The sequence below is a fragment of the Microplitis demolitor genome, chromosome 5 (genome assembly GCF_026212275.2).
Source record: "Microplitis demolitor isolate Queensland-Clemson2020A chromosome 5, iyMicDemo2.1a, whole genome shotgun sequence".
NCBI lineage: Eukaryota > Metazoa > Arthropoda > Insecta > Hymenoptera > Braconidae > Microplitis > Microplitis demolitor.
The window spans coordinates 6,563,362-6,583,401 of NC_068549.1; the positions used below are offsets into that span (position 1 = coordinate 6,563,362).

Consider the following 20,040-nt stretch of genomic DNA (forward strand, 5'->3'; position numbering starts at 1 on the left):
TAAATAAAATCGGTTTTGCTAATCTGTATTCAAAATATTTTCTACTTGATCTTAATTTAAATTTTAACGTTTTCTTTTTTTTTATTTTTGTATACCTACTACATACAAATATAATTTATGATGAATCGAAATAATATCTGCTAACTGTCGATGGTTTTCTTGATTATCGGAACCATTTCCATCCTTATTAATACCACGCAGCCTATTAACTAATATCTTGTGAATGGAAAATATTTAATTACATCACCTAATTTCCACTGTAATAAAATTAAAATAATTACCGTGCATTGAGCGCCAACGTGTGTCGTTAATTGAACAAAAAGTACCTCTCCACACAGCCAATAAGGAATAGCCAATAATTCAACTAATTGCTCGAATAGTAGACATGAAAAGTATATTGAGTATGAATCAATCGTAAATGGATACGTGACTGGAAACATTATCATAGAGAAATTAAAAAAATATTCATGTCTGTGGAATATTAAATGGCTACCAAGTACCCTATGAAAATTTATTATTAGAATTTTACAAATAGTTTTTTTTTATTTAGCCGTGTAATAATAATTTTACGTGTAGGCTGGAATAGCATAACTGACAGCCAATGCAATCACTATAACTGTCAAATAATTTCTGAACGATCTGGCATAGATTACTATATTTAATACGTCTTCTGAGATGTATTTATTTGAATCCGCTGAGTCCCATAAAGTTTTAAGTTGTCGTAAAAAATCAAAAAGTTCTTTTCGATGTGTCCAACATCTTATTGCCTATTGTAATTAATAGTTGTTATTATTAATTAATTTACATTCCTGATTTAAAAAGACGGTTTAAAATATTAGTTTACAATCTTAATTGTCCACAAGAGGTATGATTTAAAATTACTTGAATTTTTTAAAGTGGTTTGAGTTCAAATCATTTTAAATCACTTTTTAAATTATTTTTCTTAATAAGAGAAAATCAGGGCTTAGTGATTTTGGAATATTAATATTACTTTTGACACTATTCATAGATCTTAGTAATTTATTGCCCATGAATAGCACCAATGTACTCTCAAATATTGAAGCGTCGATGACTTTATAGCGCAATTCTTTAATTTCTATATAAAATTATCAAGAATTACCAAGTTGTAGTAGAAAGTCATCGATATAGCAAAACTTCCACTTGACCATCCACAGAGTTATATTTTTGTTCTTAATAAATCTTACCTTAAATGTACACAACATACCCGAACTCATTGCGGACAATATATCAATTGCATGAGTAAAATCAACATCTATTACTCGTATCACTCTTATTAATTCAAGGTATGTCGACAAACACACTATCAAAATACCACAAAATGGAATTATTTTTTCCCACCATTTTTCAATTTCTTCACTATGTGAAAACACCCTATTGAAATATGATAATCCCATACACCGTAAAATCAAAATTTCTCCATTTAAAAATTCCTCAAAAGTTATAGAATTTATCAATTTTCCTCCTTCCATTTCTTTTTCAATCATACTCAATAATTATTTTGTTTTTCATTTATTACAACGAAATTTAAAGTAAAAAAAAATAACATAAAATAGGAAATAAGATTCCTTATGTGGCCTTCCACTATTAATCAAGTTAACAATGCAGCGGACGAAGTGAATTTCACTCTCTAGATTCTAGAATCCCTATACCACTGTTCAAACTTAAAATTATATGCAATTATCTGATGCATAAGATAACAAGTGGTAGGAAGGATTGATTGCAATTCACGGATAAGTATTCACATCAATTTGTGAACATCTGTCATGGGTTTGATCGACCATTCAAATTACATACAGAGTGAAATGAAATGCATAAGATAATATTCAATTTTCATATGTGAGACATGCACGTCATAATGCTTGCTTTAAGTCTTTATTATGTTATCAATTGTGAAATCGAACTTATGAATTGTAATTTTATTTTATTTATTTATTTTTTTTTAATTCAAAAATTCTAATGATTTCTTTTTAATTTTTTTATACACATTTACCTGTGTTTGAAAGCAGTCAAAACCTAGTTTACATGCAATATAAAACAATTTCGCGTTTGAATGTGCATGAATATTATTACCGTTTTATACACAATAATTGGATGTTCGATTAAGTCAATTTATAGTTGATTAATAAAAGATTACTATTGAGTTTTCAAAAATAAAAATCGGAAAATTATTTATAAATAATCGAGTAGTCAAAGTGGAACTCAACCTAATTTTGACTCATCAATATATGTACGAATTGATATTTTGAAATATTTCTTTACTGTGCAGATGTAAGTCTTTGTCAAGAATTGCACTTAATGATTTTTTGGTAAAAACTAAGTAAAGTTTTTGGAATCTTCCGAATCAAAGGGAAAATATGAATGCTTCGGAGTAATTGTAAGGTTTATACTTTTTTTAAAAATATTTTTGGAGGATTATACATTAAAGTATATGCAGTTACATTGTATAAGATTCACTGCATTTCCCCAGGGGTGTACTCTTCTGTTGATAGTCTTCCAAATTTACCAAATCGAAAGAAATAAAAAAATTTTGTTCTGGGATCATTTTAAAGTTTTAAATTTATTTGAAAAATAATGTCAAATGAAGATATGCTCTCTTGAAATGAATCAGTGAAAAGTACTGCATATGAGTGAATATTGAATGCACAATAGTACCAAGTATAACACTGATTAAAATGGAGTATCTTTCATTGAATCATTTTCAGAAAGTGCAGTCTCAAGAAGTAATATTTATTTAATAAATAACATTTTATTATAATATCTAGTTTTAAACTAGAAAACGATAATTATTTCGAAGACAAAACTATCCAAAACTTCGTAATAGAGCAAAATAACTCATTGCAGCATTAACAATCTATTAAAACAAAAAAGAGATTAATATAAAGAAATTTTTATTTATTCGTGACAAATTTTACACCGACCTTTGTAAATTCCATGAGATCGAGCGTTATGATACCATAAATTGTAAAGCGGTATCCTTTTTGAGCTCGTCTTATTATCATCAACATCATAGTCTTAAATTTCTTATCACAATGTGTCCAATCGCAATAGTAAACTGCGTAACTAATTTCGTCAACCTAAAGATGAATATTTACTGAATAAAAATGTATGATATTTTTTCTCAGTGGTGGTTGAATTTAAATATAATTTACTACTTTTTGGGTTAAAACATCAGCGTGTTTACAGTACAAAAATGTTTGTCCAAGAACCGCGATTAAGTGGAGTACATTTATCAGAAGATTACTCCAATTGCGCTCATTTATTTCCTATTGATAAATTTATTCATAAAAAAACTATAAAGAAAGTTTGTATACTAATTATTCATCTTACCCCATCAACTCGATATAGAGAAAAACACAGATTAGCTCCGTTAATTAAGGTGACAAAAAGTACGATGGGGTTGAAAAATCTTTGTAGCCAACAGTAATGTCTGAAAATAATAAATAATTATTTTTTCAGAATAAGTCTACTGAGTAGGGAATTAAATGAAATCGGTTTTGCTAATCTGTATTCAAAATATTTTCTACTTGATCTTAATTTAAATTTTTACGCTTTCTTTTATTTCATTTTTGTATACCTACTACATACAAATATAATTTATGATGAATCGAAATAATATCTGCTAACTGTCGATGGTTTTCTTGATTATCGGAACCATTTCCATCCTTATTAATACCACGCAGCCTATTAACTAATATCTTGTGAATGGAAAATATTTAATTACATCACCTAATTTCCACTGTAATAAAATTAAAATAATTACCGTGCATTGAGCGCCAACGTGTGTCGTTAATTGAATGAAAAGTACGTCTCCGCACAACCAGAAAACAATAGCCAATAATTCAGCTATTTGCTCAAATAATAGACACGAAAAGTATACTGAGTATGAATTAATCGTAAATGGATACGCGACTGGATACATTATCATAGACAAATTAAAAAAATATTCATCTCTGTGGAATATTAAATGATTACCAAGTACCCTACGAAAATTCATTATTAAAATTTTTCAAATATGTTTTTTTTTTCTTTTATTCATGTAAAAATAATTTTACATGTAGGCTGGAAAACCATAACTGACAGCCAATGAAATCACTACAGCTGTCAAATAATTTCTAAATGATCTGGCATAGAGTACTATATTTAATACGTCTTCTGTGATATATTTTTTTGAATCTGCTGATTCCCATAAAGTTTTAAGCTGTCGTAAAAAATCAAAAAGTTCTTTTCGATGTGTCCAACATCTAATTGCCTGTTACAATCAATAATTATTATCATTAATAACGAGAAACAGCCAAAGCCCCTTAGAAAAAATAATAAATGATTATAGAATATTAATATCCATGAATAGTGCCAATGTACTCTTAAAAATTGAACTATTTCAATGGTTTAATAACGCGAGTTCATATTTTCTATCTACAATTTGTAGGAAATACAAATTTGCGGTGAAAAGCCATCGATATAGCAAAATTTCGATTCAAACCACTTAGACCATCGTCAGCTCGATACCTATAGTTTTGAATAAATAATAATTTTGAAAAATAAAAAAGACAAAAAAATTAGTAATTAATTATAAAAAATGTAGGGTTTCCAGATGCACTTGTATAGCAAGTATAGTTAGATATAAAAATTCTGAAAAACTTTTTCCTTCAAAATTTAAAAAAATTTTTAATATTTTCTGAGTTATTGAATATTGAAGTTAATCAATGAAAAATGAGATCAAGAATGTAAAAATAAAATAAAAATAAGGAATGAGACTGATATTTTATATTGTAGTTTACTGCCAACAACTTCTCTCTTGAAAATTTTCAAATTTCTTAGCAGGAAGTTTAAAAAAAAAATTCTAGAAGACAAAATTGTTCAGAATTGATTTTTTATTTGACTATGCCAGCTGAAAAAGTATTTTGGATTTACCCTATAAAAGACGAAATACAATTTTTTTTATGGTCTTCAGTAGTCTATGAAAATAATGTAATATTGAATAAAAAAAAAAAAAAAAAAAAAAACAATATTAGTGTATTTGATTTATACTTTTTTTTTTAATAAATCTTACCTTAAAAGTACATAACATACCCGAAAGCATTGCGGTCAATATTTCAGTTGCGAGAGTAATATCAACAACGATTACTCGTAGCACTCTTATTATTTCAAGAGATATTAACAAACACATTGTCAAAATACCACATAATGGAATTATTTTTTCCCACCATTTTTCAGTTTCCTTATTATGAGAAAATACTCTATTGAAGTATGACAATCCCATGCATCGTAAAACCAAAACGTCTCCGTTTAAAAAATCCTCAAAAAGCATAGAATTTTTAATTTCTCCTTCATCCATTTTTCTTTTAATCATACTCAATAATTATCTTATTTTTCAGTCATTATAACGTAATTTAAAGTAAAGATTTATAAAATAAAGTAAGGAATAAGATTTCTTGTGTGGTCTTTGGCTGTCAGTCAAGTTAATAATGTGACGAACAAAGTAAATTTCACTCTGTAGATTCTAAAACCCCTATACCACCGTTTCAATTTTAAATTATATACAATCAACTACGGTATATAGGATAACGAGCAGTACGTTTTCGACGTAAAGATAATTACCCTTATCAACTTATGAACATCTGTCGCAGATTTGATCAATCCGATTGACTCAGAGTAAAGAGGACGGTCATAGATAACACGTCTATTAAGCGTACATTGTTAAATTCTTAGTTAAGAGAGTCAATCCTAAGCTTTGAATAATTTTTCAAACACTATGTTACGAGTATCGTTTTTTTTTTTTTTTTTTTTTTTTCAATTATACTATATTTTAAAAAATAGTTTTTATAATCACGTGTTATATGCACTGTAATGAGTTTTGGGTCCACGAATATTTAAATCAAGAAAATAAATTTCAATGGAAATAATTTCCGCTCAGTGTAAAAATATAAAAATTAGTTAACTAAATATCTATTTAATTAGTTGTCTTCTATTTGTTAAAAGTGGTTCGATAAATCTTAAAAATAATGTTACGTAAACATTAATAGATATATTTAAAAAACTGAATGTTAATACATATGTTTGTACAAATTTTTATCCTAATTATATAACTAATTATTTATTTATGTTTAGTAATAATTTTTTTTAAATTATAAGTTACCCAAAACTTCTCAATAGTGTAAAGTAACTCATAGCTGCGTTTACAATCTAAAAAAAAAAAACGAGGAAAACATAATTTAGATCTGTACTTAGAGCAATTTTTTTTTATTTGAAAAATTCTAGGTCTATATATCCCCCACGGAAATATGAATAGTTTATTTGAGGATCCCCATAAGTCAAGAAAACAAAATTGTTCAGGAAACACAAAAAACATTTTTCTGGAAAAGCCATTGAAATAATAAATAAATAATTGAAGAGAATAATGTTAGCATTTCTGAAAAAAATTCAAACAAGAAAAATTTAATTTTTTAATTGAAACTACATAAAAAAATTATTTAAAGTTGATTGACTTATGGGGTTTCTCAACCGAACGGAAGAGAAAGTTATAAAATCATTGTTTTTTTAATTTTTTTTACTCAAATTATTTATTAGACTGATAAAATGAAGTATATAATATTTATTTAAACTCTGAAACTCAGAAATTACAAAAAATAATAATTAATTTAAACATTTTAATTAAAAATATTATTTTTTTTTTTCCAAAAAAAGTGCGAATTTTAAATAAAAAAGAAAAAATTATTTCTACAAAACTAATACTGCATATGTTTTATTGAAAAACCCCATAAGTCATTGACTTATGGGGTTTCTCAATAAAATGAAATTTCTGTTACTCCGCTGATTGTTTTTTAAACGCTGATTTGATGCATATTTTTATTAATTTCTATGGGGGGACATCCAACGGACCCAAAAATGCAAAAAACCCAATTTCGAAAAAAACATGACTTATGGGGTTTCTCAAATAAACGATTCATATATATATGCGAAAAATATATGAATTCAATAAATTAAAAAGTATAAAATAAAATTTCCATAGCAATTGTGTGATCAAAGTATCTGTGTACACATTAAAAATAAATTATGACATTGCGTCTTTTACAAATTATTTCATTAAAATTTTTCAAGTGTTCCAAACTAGCCCTAAAGTGGCCAAAAATGGTACCCCTACCCTATTGATCTAAAAAAGTAATAAATTAGATCGAAGTAGATCTAAATTATTTTTTCCAGATTTACATATATATTTATATATATATTACAGTTTGAAAAAGTGTACCTTTGTAAACTGATTAAGATTAAATGTTATTATTCCATAAACTGTAAATTTAAACTCCTTTTGAGCTCGTTTTATAATCATCAGTATCATTGCTTTAAATTTTTCGTCTGCATTAGTCCAATCACAAAAATAAGCAGCATAATTAATTTCTTCAAGCTAATAATACGAATAATTATATTTAATTAAGAAACAACAATCTAATGATATGAAATACATATTTATGAAATTATAAATAAAAAATAATACTTTTACGGTTAGAATTTCAGCATGCATACAGTACAAAATTGTTTGGCCAAAAACAGCGAGTAAATGTACTACGTTTACTATAAGACCGCTCCAATTACGATTATTAATTTCCTGTCAATACTTTTATTTTTTAATAATAAATATAATATTTAACTTTTGCAAATCAATTAATTAAACTTACTTCGTCTACTCGAAACAGAGAGAAACAAAGATTAGCTCCGTTAATTAAAGTTACGAAAAGTACAATTGGACTGAAAAATTTTTGGAGCCAATGGCAATAGCTAATAAAATCGATAATATTATATCTTCAAATAAATTTTTTTTTAGCTTAAATATATTTGTTACCTACATAAACTGTTGATAATGACTTTCTACAATGTCTGATAACTCATGATATATATTTTTATTTTTAGGATCACTGATTGCAACTCTATCGAGATTATGAAGTCTATTGACTAAAATCTATATCAACATTATTATGAAAAAGTGTATGAAAAATAAATACTGTCGGTGGTAAATTCTATTACCGTACTGTGAATGCCAACGTGGGTTGTTAATTGTATGAACATAACATCTCCACAAAGCCAATAGATATAGCATAATAGTATCACTGTTTGCTCGAAAAACAGGCATATAAAGTATCGAGGAAAAGTTTTGACCTCAAATGGATAACTTATCGGATATACAATAACAGAAAAATTAAAAAAATATTCATCTCTATGAGACAAAAAATGACTGCAGAGTATCCTATAAAAAAAGAAATATTATAAGAAAAAAATAATGAATTTACTTGGAGTGCGTGAATGTTGGTACAATTTTTTTATAGCTTATCGCAAGTTAGACAAAAACTTCGAATAATTCGGAAATTTACAATTAATCTGAAACCTGAAAAATAACTCGAATAATTTGAAAGCTTACAAATAATTGGAATTTTTCAAATTATTCGATTTTAATTTCTAATCAAATAGTAATATTCGATTCGCACACCCCTACAACTGACCCGAAAAATAATTTAGATCGACGCGAAGCTTATAAGTCATAGTTTTAAAAAAACCAAATTATTTTTTTTAATATTGAAATAGAAAAATAAATTCACGTCGATCTAATTATTATTAAATAAAAAAAAATATTACACGTATGGTGAAAACCCGAAAGTAACGACCAATAAGAATAACCCAACTGCTAACTGATTCCTTAATGACTTAGCGTAGACCACACTATCAAATATATTTTGTGTTATAAATTTATTCGAAGAAGCAGTATCCCAAAGAAATTTGAGTTGTCTAATAAAATCGAAAAGTTCTTTTCTATATGTCCAGCATCTTATAGCCTATAATACAACAAAATTCAATATATATATATATGTTATAATTTTTTGAAAATAAAACGAAGTTCCTGAAATGTAACAGGTAAAGTTGAAGCACCGGTTTTGGACACGGAACCTTTTTCTGGACACTTTCTACTTTATTTTGATTAAGAACATAAAAAATATTGTTATTATAACATTTATAATCAAAGTATTTTTAAATACGATATAAATATCTGAGATGTTTTCGCGTATTCTATAAATCGCTCTATCAAAATTCCTATAGTCTTCAAAACAGGAAGATCGTGTCTAAAATCAGTAGTTCGACCTTACTTTTATTTTATTTTATATTACCGACTTTCTTATTGTTTTAAAATGTATCTTACCTTAAAGCAACAAAGTGAACTTGAAAGTAATGCCGTGAACATTTCAGGCGCAAGAGTAATATCAATAGTTATAATTTTTATGAGCGCTACTGTTAAAAAATATAGCATCAAACTCAGTGTTAAAATCCCAAAAAGTGGGGTAATTTTTTCCCACCATTTTTCCCGTCTATTTTCATCATTTGAAAATACGCAATTAAACCATGACAATCCCATGCATCGCAACATTCGAATCTCTGCATTAAAAAATTCTTCAAATGGCACAGAATTTATTATTTCTACTTTGCTCATTTTCGTTTCGGACATTTTTTCAAATTTATTTCAGTACTGTTACAATAAATCTAAAATATTATTTTATAAAGAAAGATTTTTCAGACCCCCTTGTTCAGTCTATTAATATCGATATCAGAATAGAAAGATATTTTTCCATTTCTTAAAACGCTTTTCCGTTTCATGCAATGAAAATTATATGCAATTATTATTATGGTCTACGAGTATCGGTTCATTGTGGGCGTTTTAAGTGTAAGGGTATAAACCCCTATCATTTCGAAAGTGTGCGCAGGCTTGATAAATTACAGTGGCAAGTACTAAGATAACTCGTCTTACATACAATGTAGTCTTTCTCAAATAGAACGAATGCTATAGACTGCAAGGTATTAAATTAATTTTATTCAAATAATCTTTGAATCTCTTCATGAACAAAGTGAGTTTACTAGTGCAATATACTTTGAAAATAAGTTTTAACATTTTCTAAAATCATAATTATTTTAATAATCGTTTCAATTTAATTATTTAAAATCTTTATCACTAAAGTTTTTAAATTTAAATTAACAGTTTCATATATTATTTTAAAAATTATATTAAGATGTATTAGATAAAATTTAATTTTAACCACTATTATAATTCAATAATAATATTGTGTCAGCAGGGTAGAATAATTGTAATCAATGGCATCAAATGTGAACTATATGTGAAATTTACTACTTTTGATTTTTTTTTTTTTTTTTTATTTGTGTTCGTGCTCTTTTGCGCTAATGTCCAATTTCTAATCTTGACTTTAAACGCATATTGTAAGTAATGCCTTAAGGATTTTTAAATTTAAAACAGGGGAAGACCAAACCAACGATTGTGTTCAGTATCCCCATACGTACGTATATTATACTTCCCACTCCAGATATTTTTGTTTTTATTTCATGAGAAACGCAACGCAACAGTGCTTAGCTTATTGTAGTAAACTTTTTGTCTTAGTCATAAAAGAACATTTGACATTTGATTCTCGATAACAGACCAAAGCGTTTAAACATAAGCCGGCAACGTACGCAATAAATTAATAATTCTAAAAAATTATTTGAATCAGATTGAAGATTTAATTTTTATTCAAGCCATATTTATTATTCAGCTTTTAAAAAGGTAATATTATTAATCTATAAATTTTTTATTTTATGATACAATGGAAAAAAATATTTTTTTCTTTTCACTAAATATTAAAAAAGAAACCCTCATTCCCAATAACTATATATATAGTGAATAATATAAATTAAATTTCAATTTTTTTAATATCATATAATTTTAGCGTCTAAATATATATAGTATTATCATAAAGTCAAAGCTGATATTTTCTATCCGTAAAAGATAAAATTTATCATATTTTTACGCGAGTATTAAAATTCAATTTATGGCGATTTGAAAATGTTCGTAACGATATTGTTTTTAAAAATTTACAACACATACCTCAACAATTTAATAATTGTTATTATTCATTTATCAATATTTCATACTCTAAAGCTTGATATAGGCTTGGATATATTGTTTATATTTTAATGACTCATTATTTTGTCTGAATTACAGCTATGGACGAAGAAAATCTAGCTCGGGGAATAGAATCATTTACTCTCAAAGAACCTAAAGATGTCAAATACTATGAGAATTTAATTGAAGACGCTATTAAAAAAACGATAAAAGAAGGAGAGATTCCTATAAAACATGAATCAAAAAATATGGATATTGCGACGCAAAAAATAGATTTAGGAAATAAGGTGGTATCAATCGCACCCTTAAATAAATTGATAGAAATTTATAGCGGAGCAATAGCCTATGCACTTCCGGGTTCAGAAGTACTAGCACGCGGATTCGCAAATCGGTCGGCAGTACTTGCAAATTTTGGAATGTATGAAGATTCGTTAAAAGATATAGAAAGAGCATTAGAAATCGGGTATCCAGATAATTTGAAAGCTAAATTATATGCTCGCAAAGCAAAAAATTTGCTAGCTCTTAATCCGAAAATGCGTTCTGAAGTTGATGATTCCATTACCCAAGCAAATATTTGGGTAGAAAAAATGGGTGACGATAATAAAAAAAAAGTAAAAAACAGCTTAGATCAACTGAAGATGGAATCTTTCCAAGAACCTGTTAAAAAATGGGATGATAGTTTATTTTTGCCGAAAATGACTAACGATAATCCTAAAATATTGAGAGCTTCCAGCGCTATTGAAATCCGGCAGTCTGATAAATTTGGTCGACATATTGTAGCTACAAAAAATATTAAGGCAGGTGAAGCTATTATGACACACAAAGCTTATTCAGCGGTACTAATGAATGAATATTGGCATACATACTGTTGGAATTGTTTAAAATTTACGTGGAGTTGCGTTCCTTGCAGTCAATGCGCCAATGTCGTTTACTGTAACGAAAAATGTCGCGATGACGCCTGGCAAGAGCATCACGATATCGAGTGTCCTGTTATCAAAGCACTTGTAGCTACTGACAAAGCGATGATCGAAATAAGTCTTATAAGTCTGCGAATGCTAGTAAAAGCTATTAAAGAATTCGGAACAGTAGAAGCATTATTCAAAAAAGTCCAAGAAATTGATAAAATTGATGGTAAAATTTTTATTTTATGTTTATGGAGTGATTTGATTACATAAATTTTTTAATGATTTTTATAGATTCAGTTACAAAATGCTTCACTCAGGGAGTGTTCGATGATACCAAGTATGCAAGTGTATACGCATTATTACGAATGAATTTAGATGAATGGAAATCAATATTTTATCCTTCTAAAGCTATCAAGATACTTTTTATTTTGGCTGCAACAACTGATGTATTCAATAAAAAAATTGATAAGATCAGCGAGTTAAAAAATATTAATTTTGGAAATTTTATCGGAAAATTACTGTTTCAACACATGGAAATTGCTACAACTAACTCCATTGTGGTAATTATTAATTATTTTTTCATTTATCATGTAACAATATCAATTAACAAAAGACTTATTGATTTTGGGTAATGTATAACTAAAAGATTTTTTTTTAAATTCTAGCGCATGATAAATAAAAATTATATAGACTCATCTTATCGCAAATACCTTGAAATACATTATAGATAATACTTTCTAAAATTTTTTTAGATGATGCCGAATGACAACAAAGGAAATACGGTAAATGTCGGTAGCGTTTTATTGCCACTTTTAAGTTTATGTAGCCACAGCTGTGATTGCAATGTTTATCAGTATGCTTCTGGAAACATCAGTGCGGTTATTACACTGCAACCAATAAAAAAAGGGGAACAGATTTGTATCAGCTATGGACCGTATTATCGAGATGCACCAACTTCTCAGAGACGAGAGCTTTTGAAGAAAAAAAATCATTTTTGGTGTGAATGCATTCCTTGTAATAATAATTGGAACCCACAGTATCGTCCACCGTCTTGTTTGGTAACTTATTTTTCTTTTTTATTGTTAATTAAATAACTGACTCTACGAACAAATCCTAAACCTTTATCGTCTTTAAGCTCAACAACACGGGGAACTTTTTATCAATGATTTTGTCACATAAAATGTATTTAATTTAATATATTAAAAAAGTTATTAATTGATTTTTTATTTTATAGGCAACGCCAATGACGATAAAAAATATGAATAAATTACTACAAAATATGAAGAAATACAACGAATATCCACCGATAGTTAAATCATATCAAATATCAACACGAGACAAATCTCCACGTGATATTTTAAAAACAATATCGGGATTATTAGAATTGCTCAATACTTATGACAAATATGTTAATTACTGTGCCGAAATAGAACATGCGAAAAATCTATTACTTAATATTTACACGTGGATTGCTGGATACTAATAATTTTTTTTTAACATTTCTTTTAGATTGAAAAAAAACTAATTTCATAATTTTAAACTATAGTATGCTAAAATTTAATATTTTGTTATGAACAGTAAAAAATGATAAAAGAAAACATAAAAAAATCATATATTTTTAAAAATGAAAACTAAATTATTACTTTTATATAATTATAACATAATTTTTATACCGTAATGATAATTGTTTAAGTTAATAAATCTACAAAATATAATTGATGGCCACTAAAATTTATCAATTATAAAATGTCAGTTTACACTTCCAATAAAAATAAATCATCATTTATCAAAAAAATGTTTAATGTTTATTCAAATCTTTTTCAATAGGATCAACTACCGGAAAAAAACCAATAATGAGTTGTTTAAAATTTAAAGGAAGTGTAACACACATATTCCTGTAATAAAATTACTTATGAAGCGTTCTACTAAAGATATAACTTCGAGTCAAGTTATTGAAATAATATCTGATTTATCAAAAATGCTTAACACTATCGGCAGTGACAGATATCCCTGTAAAGAAGTAGAAACAAAGCTTACGTTATTCGAAATATTCAACTGCATCGCAGGGTATATATGAATGAATATAAATCAGAACGATGAGTCGGAGAATGAGCAAATTTTTAAGTCAATTATATATTGAAGCAAATTATTTTTAAAATGAGTACTTTTATAATTACACAATTTTTATAAAATTCAAATTATAATATTAAACGACTCATTGATGTAATTTAGTTGTCAATTATGTATTTTACTTATAATTATAAAAAGTTATAGATTTGTTATAATTTCATCGGACAATTTAAATTATTAATAAAAGTTGAAATTTGAATTTTAAAAACAATTCATAGAAATTCACCGATAGTTATAAATATTAAAAATTAATTTAAATTAAATATAATTTATTTGTTATAGAATATTTAAATTATAATTCAAATATTTTTTAGTCATATTTACAGGTTAAAGTTTTACGTACTTTACCCCGTTGTAAATGCGGCCTTAAAATAGATAAATAGGGGGATACTAACTATATTTTTCTCATAATATTCTAAAGCTCAAAGTTGTCCCAACGAAAGAGTATGTTTCGAATCAGTAGAGGGGGACCGTAGTGCGACAGACATTCTCGTCGGGCCACCTACACCTATGCTCATTGTTTGAGTTCTATAAAAATAAATGAAAAAAACATACGAAAAAAAGAACCGCTGCAATAGGGATGGGCGATGTTAGCGAAAAAAATCGACATTGGACTATCGATTTTCGAAATTTTTCACCATCGAACCATCGATGTTTTGACAAAAACATCGAAACATCGATTGTAAACATCGATGTTGAAAATGCGCGCGAAAATTCGAAAAAATTATAAATACAACTAAATTTGACATAAAAAAGAAATAATTTTAAATTATTATTAATTATAATCTAATCATCAATAAATAATAATAATAAAAATATATTATTAGGAAAGTTAAATAATTTATTCATCAATCAATAATTTACTATCCCTTTGGTAAAAATCCAAAAATAAGTTATTTATGATTTCAATGACGTGCAAAATTGATATTTTTATAATAGATCGACTTATGAAACGTTCCGCTGAAGATATTACTCCAAGGAAAGCTATTAAAATGATTACTGATTTTTCAGCAATGCTTAATCTTTTAGGCGGCGACAGATATCCTTGTCAAGAAATGGTAGCAGCAAAAATTGGATTAATCAACTTAATGATGTGCATTAGAGGACGAATAAAAATCCGAAACTAAATCATACATTTTTATCGCTACAAATAAATTTTTAAGAAACACTGAGTATTATTTTTATAATGACGATTTATATACTTCATATAAAATGTATGAAGTATAAGTTATTAATTTAAATAACTTCATCAACAAAATAAAAAAAAAATTTAATGTATGATGATGAAAGCCATTTCAAAATTTATTAAAAATTTTGTATCCGTAATTATTTCAATTATAATAAATATTTAAATAACTAATGATTATGTTTAAGTAAAATCAAAATTACTAATTGTGTAAAAATAAAGAGTAATAGTCTTAAAACTTTATATCAATGATGTTATATTTTCTTATACGTGAGTAGCTATGAATATGAAAAGTAAATTTAAATTAAGAATAATTTATTTATTATAGAATATTAATTAATGATTATTTATATTTATACATATGGAATTTATTTTCCACACATTAGAATATTTATATTATAATTTTAATAATTTAAAATCATAATTACCATAATTTTTAATATTGATCTTTCTCATTTTTTATTTCTTATTCATCACCATCATCATCGTCGTCATCTTCATCGTTATCATCATCATCTTCATCCATATCGCTATTTATTCGTTCCTTATAATTCTTTATTTGTTGATCAGACAATGTCGGATCAACATGTTCAGATAGATCAGTATTTAAAAGTTTCAATCCAAGGAATCCGCCATAACCTGGCGAACTTTTATGGTAAATACCAATTCCGCCCAAAGCAATGCTTGGTGAAGCCGTAACTGGCCGTAAGTCAAACAGAGGAATCGTATAATTTCCCACATTCTCAAACAGGCTGGACGAGCCGAAGTCAATATACTGGTTAACTTTTGAGTCCGGTAAATTTTCCGGTGATTTCGTAGGATCATCTGCTTCACCAGAGTACTGATACCCCTCCCTAAAATAAAAATATTAATCATAACACAGCAATAATTTCAGACTCATTTGAATAACAAATAATTTTTACAATATTTTGTGTACCTCTCTCGCAAATAACGAGCTGGTGGATTTAACATATCTTCGGCTGAAAACCATTTAGTTGATTCAGGTGCTTGATCTAGTACTCCGCTGGAATAATTAAATTTCGTAGCGCGAACTTTTAATTGAACATGACCGACTGGTTGGCCATCAACTTGATGACTAAGTCTAACACCAGTGATTACATACTCATAAGGCACCGTTATATCATCAAGATTTACAGTTTTCTGTTCAGTAGAAATAAATGTAAAGTCTGTTCCTCGTGTTAACGTTTCATAATCATCTCCATTTTTCAACAAAAATCCACCGTCAGTAACATTACTCAAATAAACAAAGTTCTCCAATGGTATCCACTCTTCACTTGCTTGATCTATTCCACCATTTTTTTGCAATACGCCTTGCTGTATTTGAATATGTATCATTTTATCCTTCGCAGTAAATTTTACTCCTGTAACCACCCTAATATTAATAAATTCAATTATTACAAATGTCTGACTTATTTTAAACAATTTCATTATTACAATAACAATACATATTTTTTCCAATGTCGGATAACTGAGGTCTTAAACTAAAGGTCCGTATAGCTACCGTTGTAGCGTGTTCTTGTACACAGTGGCAAATACACACTTGACAATTATTCCAATATATTACACTAGATAAAAATTTTTCCCTTTCCGATGGACAATTTGTCTGATGCCCATACATTTTATTAGATGAATCGATCCATTCATAACGCTTTGGAGAATTATCCGGCTTCGTATTTTGAAATATAATAATTAAGAATTACTTATACGTGGAAAAAAATATTTTTTGAAATTTTATTCATACTTGATTACAAATTGTTACGTCGCCACCAATCCACCCACATTTATACATCCTTCCAATACAACCAATTCGTGGAAAATAATCATAATCCTCGTATTCACCCCATACTCTATCCGACCAAATGCTTGGACAATCACCACCACATCCCCTACTTGGATTTCCTTGCATTTCATTCACTACTATGTATGAGAACAAACCTGTAAACTCGCTATAAGTTTTATCTAAAAAATGTTAACAAAATATATTAATACTTATTATGAAATAAATAAAAAATTTAATGCATATAGTAGGGGTGTGCGAATAGTTCGAACTTATGAATCATTCGTATCAAATCGAATCGAACAATTCGAATTATTAGTATATAAATTTAAGAGTAATTACAAATTTTGTTTTTGGAACGAATTAACATTTTAATATTTTTTCCCATTATTTAAATTTTTATCAGAGATAAATATAACTGAGACACGAATCTGCGAAAAAATTATTTTTAATTACTTTAAAAACTAAGCTCTCTATTAAATAAAAATCTAATAATGAAAGCTGATAAGAATTTTCCCGATTCAAATCAAGTAGTTTGAAAAGTTACACATAATTCGAAAATTTTCGAATTATTGGAAAGTTTGAATTACTCGATTCACATCGATTCGAACACCCCTAGTATATAGCAATATGGATATATTCAAATACCTCGAATGTGCTTTTCTGCACCACAAAATAAAATTTCTCTTGAAGCATTTTTCATTACCGATTGCAATTCTTTCATATAATCTTGAGATCTGAATACGAGTTGTAATACTGCGCCTTCTAATTCACCAGTGTATGGTACTGAATTTAAGAAAATTATTTATTTATCGAGCTCGAGTCAAAAAATTTATATAAATAAATTTTCTTTCGTAATTACCACTTTTTCTTGCAGTAAGAATCATGTATGCAAAAACAGTCATTACAAAACCTCTTATTTCAGTCACGACAACAGTTTTGTAAATTTCAAATAAATGTTGTTGAAATGAATAATTCAAGTTACATAGTTCAGAACCTTCGCTAGTCTTGTTTTTACAAAATATCAAAATTTTAATTAAACAAAATACGAATGGAATTAAATCAATAAGTATTTATAAATATATCATATAGATTCTAGTTCTAGTATCCAATTTCTTTTCATTGAAATTAAAAAATATTTTTCTCATACACAGAAAAAAATAATTTTTGGGGCAAGAAATTTTTTCCTGCCCCAAAAGAATTTTTATTTTCAATTTATAATGTAAAAAATTTCTTAGGGTAAATAAAAATTTTCTTGGGTCGATTAAAAATTTTTAGCGCTACGAAATTTTTTTTTTCTATGTATAAAAAAGAAGTAATTATTACTTTTACTTACATCGCGAAAACTTGCAAGAGTCCTAAGTAGACCTTTTTGAAAATATCCGGATCTCGAAGGTATAAAAAGACGATGCATTCTATTGAGTACGTTTTGTAAATCACCAGTTTTATGGGAAATTATTGAGCTGATAAAGTCATCAATAGTTTCCTGATTATATTTTTTAAGTTTTTTAGAATATCTTCTATATGACGCATACAACCCATCAACACGTACAATAAGATTGTGAAATTTATCTAATGCATTGTCAAGTTGACCTTGCAATGGAATCCTATTCAACAGTACTGTTAAAACTTTATCCATTTTTGTATTAACTGTTGAAGTCAATTCAGTGATTTGATTTGAAATATCATCAATCTTATCTAACACCTCATCTAATTTAAAATCTTCACTACCAATTAAAAGTGCCATGAACGGTACTTCTCCACTAAAGACATCTGCTGCATCATCAGCAACACCTGCTATTTCGCGAATACTTCCAAGCCATCCAAATACACTTGATGGAGATGTAATCACTCCAAATAATATATAAAATAAAAAAATATATGACATTTTTACGTGTGCTTGCGCAAAAAAATTTTTTTTAAAATAATTGCAATGAATATTTTTTTTTGCACTAAAAAATTGCAAGTGCGAATTCAAGCTCATTAACTTGCGTCATACATTCAAGGATAAGATAAAAAACAATTATAAGAACATTTCAAATAAAAATAATAATAATATTGTAGATAATAAATAATTGCACGTTTACGATTATCTATAATTGATCACTCCAAGCAGTTGAAATAAAATTACATTTTAAAATTTTTGCTAACATATTAAGTGATTGAGAAAGCAAAAATAAAAAAATACTCTAGTTGATCTGTGAAAAGAAATCATCATTAATAAGATAATTAATAATTAAAAATTTTTTTTTTATCTCGTTAGAAATAAAATTAAAATTAATTATTGCGCGCTATATTTTTAAGCATAGCTTACAATCGATAAGCATGATTTTCTGCACTTGCGATCAGAAATTATATATATATATATATAATCTTAAATAGTCAATTGATCCCAACCAGAAGTCAAATTAATACATATATTTTACGTATATATGTGAAATCAAAAATTAAAGTAGCAAACATTGACTTCGATGAGAATTCTACACGGAATAAAATAATTGGTACTAGCTAACGATTAATTTTCGGTAACAGCTACCAAAAAAGAATAGGTAGTAGCTACCGATCGTTGATCGGTAGCTGTTACCGATTATTTTTTTCCGTGTAGATGATCAACACTTTAACTCAAAAATCAATATGAAACATTTGACATCTCGATGGCGTTTAGTACACATAAAAAATTTTAGTTCAACTTTTTAGCTCTCTTATACGTAAATTAATATATAAAGTTGATGTAAAAAAGCAGCTTTAATTTTACCTCAAATTTACATGTTATTTTACGTATAACAGAGCTAAAAAGGGCTGAGCTGAAATTTTTTAGGCGTACTACTACTAAACAAAAGGTATATCCATTTTACTATCATTTATTATTAGTCTCATTTTAATTCTACTAAATTATTTTTTCAATATAAAATAGGCCTATAACGGGTAGTCGGGAACAAAACTAAACGCACGGTAGTGGGAAAACTGAAATTCCCAGAAAAATTTCCCCTACGTCCCGTAGACCAGGCTTATGACGAGTAGTCAACTGTAAATTAATATTTTATCTCTAATAAGTAACATAATTATATAA

General features: G+C 27.3%; 2 protein-coding genes across 3 annotated transcripts; one reads left to right on the forward strand and one right to left on the reverse strand.

Moving 5' to 3' along the window:
• Positions 1 to 3,372: 3,372 nt before the first annotated feature.
• LOC103574503 (uncharacterized) lies at positions 3,373 to 18,858 on the reverse strand. Its single transcript, XM_008553964.2, has 8 exons — positions 18,307 to 18,858; positions 17,833 to 17,977; positions 17,619 to 17,756; positions 16,935 to 17,152; positions 16,639 to 16,859; positions 16,110 to 16,565; positions 15,601 to 16,026; positions 3,373 to 3,448 (listed from the first exon to the last, which is right to left on the reverse strand). Exons 1-7 carry the CDS (start codon positions 18,856 to 18,858, stop codon positions 15,639 to 15,641), a joined length of 2,118 nt encoding a protein of 705 aa, XP_008552186.1. The 3' UTR covers positions 3,373 to 3,448; positions 15,601 to 15,638.
• LOC103574473 (SET and MYND domain-containing protein DDB_G0284059) lies at positions 9,829 to 13,608 on the forward strand. Of its 2 annotated transcripts, none has more exons than XM_008553928.3 (5): positions 9,829 to 9,905; positions 11,051 to 12,082; positions 12,148 to 12,416; positions 12,609 to 12,914; positions 13,091 to 13,608. In XM_008553928.3, exons 2-5 carry the CDS (start codon positions 11,053 to 11,055, stop codon positions 13,337 to 13,339), a joined length of 1,854 nt encoding a protein of 617 aa, XP_008552150.1. In that variant the 5' UTR covers positions 9,829 to 9,905; positions 11,051 to 11,052; the 3' UTR covers positions 13,340 to 13,608. The 2 variants fall into 2 exon arrangements, with proteins under 2 accessions (XP_008552150.1, XP_008552149.1); XM_008553927.3 differs by lacking the exon at positions 9,829 to 9,905 and adding an exon at positions 10,316 to 10,612 and having other exon boundaries at positions 13,091 to 13,607.
• Positions 18,859 to 20,040: the final 1,182 nt, after the last annotated feature.